Raw genomic sequence first — 6,000 nt, forward strand, 5'->3', positions numbered from 1 at the left:
ACATCTTTTATTGTGACACTTTGGATAAGACAGGCGTACCATCCCGGTGACACAACTAGAGCCTGCTTCTTATGTGGCACAGGAGCAGGCGTGCTGTTCTTCTCAGCCGCAGGTTTCACCACAGAGTGTTGCAAAAAGAAACAATCCCAAGCAGCAGCATGTCCTCACAGCCTGTGGCCTGTCGACCCCGCCGCTGCCTCTCCTCCACGTCGGAGTGTCAACACTTCTCGCACATCCACTGTTGAATGTCGAGTCCCAAGGCAACTCCCGGAGACAGAGACGGAGAGCGGCTCGGGACACTGATGCCCGAAATTTCACACATGTCTCTCCATGCCTGTGCTAATGACTGACCTTGGCGCTCCCCGTCTCGCAGCGGTGCACCAGGGGACAGTGACAAGAGGAATGCTGCTTGTGACTCTCTGTGTGTGTGTGTGTGTGTGTGTGTGTGTGTGTTATTGCAGGCAATGTATCATCCTGATCTGTGAGGATTCATCATACATTCCTGACCGCCACAAAAATCTTCTGTTTTTCCAGGAAAGGAGCCACATAAATATTTTAACATTCTATGTGGAGCTCATCAGCGATGCTCTTATCTAGGCCAGGCAGCGATCAGGTGCCCAGGTCTTATTCTAATGTAATTAACATGTGATAATCACCAGCTAACAAAAGCTTATACAAGACATCATGTGACCACCTCAGCCAAATAACTGACATAAACACACACCTGGCTGTTGTAGAAGTTTAAATCCTAGGGCCCACTTTTCTGTTCTCTTTCTCAGAGGGGGGGGGGCATTTTTATTGACAGCAGACAAGAATCCTTTCTAATCTTTTTAAATGGGACAAATCAGTGCTTTGGATGAAGCCTTAACAACTGTAATTCACCTTCCTGCATTTTATGTCCAGTCTGCTTCAAGATTTGTAACGTGCAAATTATTGGCAACAAAGTGGTGGTTTTTTTTGCAATCTGCTTTAAGGGAGCTTTTTATCTGTGCATGTCCTCATTTCTACCCTGGCTCTATATTCTGGTCGACCGCTCCATACAAGTCCAGGCTGAGGAAGAAAAAAAATGGGGGAAAGCAGATGGGAGGAAGATGGTGCCTGAGGGCAGAGTGTTCAACATTTAATATGAAGCACAGTTTAAGTCCAGGGACATTTATTTTAATGGGAACTGGTGAGATGGAATGATGGATTGGTTTCTCTTGTGATTGAGTTGTATTGTCACTGAAAGTTAAAATGTCAAAGTGCAGTAAATGAACCACGTCCCAGAAAGTTGATGGAGACGCTTTGTTATGGATGGAACATAAACAACCCAAATAGGAAGAAAACATCTTTTATTTGACAAATCAATTTGCTTTTTTTGTTCTTTTTTTTTTTTGCTGAACACTTTTTATTTCAGCGTTGTCTACGCCTGCAGTGACACACTGCTGCAGGACTCACATATTGACTCAGATGTCAACAGCACGTCATCACACCGAAACACAACATTGCCGTTTCTAGACATTTCAGAATACATTTATTGTCACTGTCAGACGTTCTGCCAAAACTACAAACTGACACCTCAGGTGAAGTCCTGCACTGTATCGCCTCGCTGGCTGCTTCTTGACTGAGAAGTCATTCGTGGCTCTTGTTCTAAAAATCAAATTACAGCTTCTACATTTTCTTTCTGTGTCTGCATCACCTGGATCTTTCCCTTCAGTTTGTGTTTTAGTCTGAGGTATATATGATGTTGCAGACCAGTCCAGAGGCTGTAACTGGAAAAGACTTGTCTCTCAACTTGCTCCTTCAGGACTGAACTCAAACCTGCACATTATAAATCTGCCCCGTCGATGCCCTTTGCTACACTGGTGAGAAAACATTGGGCTTTGGCTGAGCTACAGCGTAATCCTACCCTTTCCCCCCGGGTATTCACTCCCATTAAGTGAGAGTTATCATCAAATAAGCAAGAGCTTCTTCTAATACTGAACCGAATATTAAGAATAACATTGTTGTTTACAGAACATTCAGACACATGGTCCACTAAAGTGACAAGCACATTTTTCTTTTTCATGGAAACAAGATGTAGTCGTGGTGTGAATCCCGTCCCACGACGCGCTTCACTGAAAATGCTCTTAAACGTCTAATGGAGCAAAGAAATGTCAAAGAGCATTGGGCAGTGAGTGATCTAACGCCTCCCGCCTGCTGCGCCCTCCCAGCGTGGCTGATTCAAACACTGAAAGCTCTGTAGTACAATCGATACACACACTTCATCCAGCTTTTCTTTCTGTCTACGAGACCTACGCGATTTTGTTTTCCTTTGAATCAAAGCCTGTTGCTCATTCATTCTTTGTGAAAAGGGCATTCCACACACACACACACCTACATCTTTTTCCCTTCAAAAACAAGTTCAATGCACAACCTCCTCCCCCCCCACCATCCGTGTGGCTGTACTATATCATTCCCCATTCAATCATTCATTACTGGACAGGAAAAAAACTAACTACTGTATATGGCACGTTCCCTATCCACATGGTACTGGACATATTTAATAAAAACTGAGGGAAATTTGATTCTGTGTTACACTTCTTTTCTTGTGCTGGGGCTGCTCACATCCCTCAAGGCTGATAAGAAGTCCAATTATTTGGTAATTTAGTTCAGAGGAGCAGGAGAGTCCAATCTGCTCGAGTAAGCAGGTACAGCACTGTACATCACGGCCAATCTCTTTGAAGCCCTTTCCCTTGTGCCCATTATGACTGGTATTCGTCGGCAATTCGGCATTCGTCATATAGACACAGCGGGCTGCTTATTTAACAAAGTTAGCTCTAGGATAGAGTATTGTGCTTCACCGAGGCAGATGCAATGTATAGAGGACAGAGGGGAGACAGTACATAGCGGGTATCAGTCTCTGCAGGACCAGGCTGAGGTTCAGGACTGGGGGGGGGCTACAGCTAGATGGAGCGACGGCTTAGGCAAAGGCAAGAGCTGGACCTGAGGATGAGGTGGGGGTTTGGATTTGGGTTTGAGGGGGGAGGGCTGCAGATTGGACCAGCGGAGAGAAGAGTCAGGGCCGCTGCTGCGGACTGTTCACAGGGTAAAAAGCTGGATGCTGTAGAGAGAGATGGAAGGGCACAACATCTACGGTACATCTACTGGTGCAGGAGCCGTCAGAGAGAGACGGGATGGCTGGAGGCTAAGGGAAGGGGGGACACTTGGAAGGTGGAGGACCGGGGGGAACAAAGCCGATATAGTCTCACTCACGGTAGAACACATATTCAGTGTAGCTGGTCCAGATCTTGTCGTCCGTCTGCTCATGGGCAAAGGCGCAGGTTCCTGTAGAGTTACAGGCCACCATGTGGAAGCCTGCGTCGGCCAGCTTGTCAAAAGCCTGCTCCAGAAAGGTGAACTTCAGATAATAGCGGGACGTGTAGCGCTCAGGTGGGCGGTCAGGGTCACGGCTCTCGTTGAGCGTCTCCCCAAAGACCTCTTTGGCCAAGGAGGTCTTCCCACAAACCATGATTCGTGCCACCCTGCGGAACTTAGCATCGGTCTGGCTGTCACGGCCCAGAGTATATGAGCCTCGGTAGCCGATGGTGATGAACCCGGAACGTTTGCCATCCATGGCACCGGGCACCAGGCTGGCACACGCAGCAGCTGCAGCACCCTGTGAGCTGAGGTTACGGGCCGTGTCAATCCCGGGTGAGGAGTCCTCCGGGTCGCTCTGACACCCCTCGTCGCCCAGCGAGTTCTGCTTGCTGATTTTGGGCACCAGTAGCTTCACGAGCTCTGGCAGGTTGAAGAACTCAGCCTCCCTCTGCAGGCGCCCGCGTTCGGGGAAGTGGTCAGGAAGGACCAGCTGCTGGTCCCGCATGTAATCCAAGATGTAACGGAACAGGAAACCATCACGGTCCACAAAGAAGCGCCCCTTGGTGTCCCTGGCCAGACCTTTGGCTGACTTTCGACTGAACATCTCCCACAGCAGAGAGTCTGGCACACTTGTGAGGGTGGAGAAGCGGGTTATGTACACCTGGCCTCCAACATTAAGCTCTATAATCTCTGGGAAGGGCAGTTCCTCCACAGATATGCTACTATCTGGTAACGCCATGGCTTCCTCCGGCCACACAGGTGCACTATGGTGCAGCTTTAAGAAACTCTCTCGGTTGCACAGTGGTGGCTGAGGCCTGTTGCCTGTCAGAGATCTCAGGAGCAGCCGCGGTGGGATCTCCTGTGGTGACGGACGAGGCGCGCAATTGGTGTTCGCGTAAAACAGCTGTCCACCACTCTCACATCAGATCCAGGAGGAGCTGAACACTCACACAAACACTCTCTCTCTCTCTCTCTATTCTAACTACAGCTTCGCCTCATTCTTACTAAAACATCGTGCAGAGAGTTTCATCAGCGCTGAAAAGAGACGTGTTGTCCATGTCCTTTACCCGCAGACAGTTGCGCTCTGCTGTGGATGAAAGTCCGCTTTTGGCAGCAGCTCTGTGATCAGGAAATGCTCGCTTTGCGCAAGTGTCCATAACGAACTTCTCTCTCTCTCTCTCTCACTCTCTCACTCTCTCTCTCTAACGTCGCTCCGTGGTCCTGGCGTCAACGGGATCCGGTGGTGGCCCAACTTCAATTAGGCAATCCATAGTTGGTGCGTTCCGTGGGAGTCCCGCTGGTGAAGATCCACGTGATGAAGAGGATCTTCCAGACGTAGTGAGAGACGAGGAAGGTGAATAAAAAGACCTCGCACCTTTCCATCCCTTTGGTGTTGTGTCCGTGTGTGAACGGACAGGTCCGCGGCTCCTCTCTCTCTCGTGTCAGACTGTAACTCTGCTGCAACGTAACCGGGGGATGAGGCATTATTCATCCCGGTAAGCACCGCCCACACGCCGTGACGCGCCTCTGCTGGGATCCAGGTCAGAACAGCCTGCGTCCCTCAAGGAGCGGTGGAAGACTGGCAGCTCTTTATTGAATCTCCTTAAAGAAATCAGGGCAATTTAGTTTCCCCCTCAAAGTTGTATTGAAACGTTAATTGCCCCAAATTGCCTCAGAAGATAAAGCCACAGGATCTATTTAAAGAAGCCTTACTAACTGGACTCTTCACATATATTTCCTTTGACATCACGTCAAAAACGTCTTTATTATAAATGGTAAGAGAACAGAAAGGAAACCTGTGCTTCCATCAGGTCTCATTCATTATTTCTCAATGTGGCGACTTGATGGAATAAAGAGTGTAATAAAAACAAACACCAAGGCCAAATTCTTATTTGCCGGAGACTCATTAAAACGCAGCCACTGACTGGTGAATGGTTTTAATTTTATTGCTTTTATTTGTGGGAGCACTCACAGTGGATGAGCCTCCTAAAGAAGGATGGGATAACAGTGACATCTAGTGAATACTCAGGAGGACACTTTTTCTCTTACAAGACTAAATCATTAATTCAACATTTAATTTAACTCAGGATGACTTTGAGGTAGAGACCTAATTTACTATATAGCCGAGTGTAGAAAGTAAACAAAACATTCCAGGAAACCCAGAAAACACAAATAAGAAACAGTAAGTTTGCCAAACGGTAAAACCAAGAGCAAAAGATGTACTACATTTGAAATAAATGTAGTACATCAAATTCTAAAGACAACTCACAACCTGCTTCCTCTTGAGCTTTCAGTAACACAACATGGTTTTCATGATGTGGACCATCTGCTGAGTTGCCATGGATATTGATTCATCTGAACTCAATGGTTGTACTGATTTAATCAATGAAACCTCTGTTTTATTTGTGGCTGTCAATGAAGAATCGACAGGCCGCCTGCTACTTATGCTTTCTGTCTCTCGCTGTGTCCTTTTCTTTGGTTAACCCCACCACAGAGTCGTCTCTCTGCCCAATCACCAGGCCAGTTTCTGCCATCTCGAAGCGGTCTGGTGCTGATTTCCCCGAGGCCCCTCCAGATGGCTCGCGCCATTAGAAAGCCTTTTCGCAGACAATCTGGTTTGGACGACTTTGGTTATGTGGGCCATGGATCTGGAGGTGATAT

At 47.7% G+C, this 6,000-nt stretch overlaps 1 protein-coding gene across 1 annotated transcript; it reads right to left on the reverse strand.

The window, feature by feature from the left end:
- Nucleotides 1–1,314: 1,314 nt before the first annotated feature.
- On the reverse strand, nucleotides 1,315–4,828 carry kctd12b (potassium channel tetramerisation domain containing 12b). The gene has a single exon (XM_053429187.1). The coding sequence runs from the start codon at nucleotides 4,076–4,078 to the stop codon at nucleotides 3,227–3,229; it is 852 nt and encodes a 283-aa protein (XP_053285162.1). The 5' UTR covers nucleotides 4,079–4,828; the 3' UTR covers nucleotides 1,315–3,226.
- Nucleotides 4,829–6,000: the final 1,172 nt, after the last annotated feature.

This window comes from Pleuronectes platessa, chromosome 8, assembly GCF_947347685.1.
Source record: "Pleuronectes platessa chromosome 8, fPlePla1.1, whole genome shotgun sequence".
Taxonomy (NCBI): domain Eukaryota; kingdom Metazoa; phylum Chordata; class Actinopteri; order Pleuronectiformes; family Pleuronectidae; genus Pleuronectes; species Pleuronectes platessa.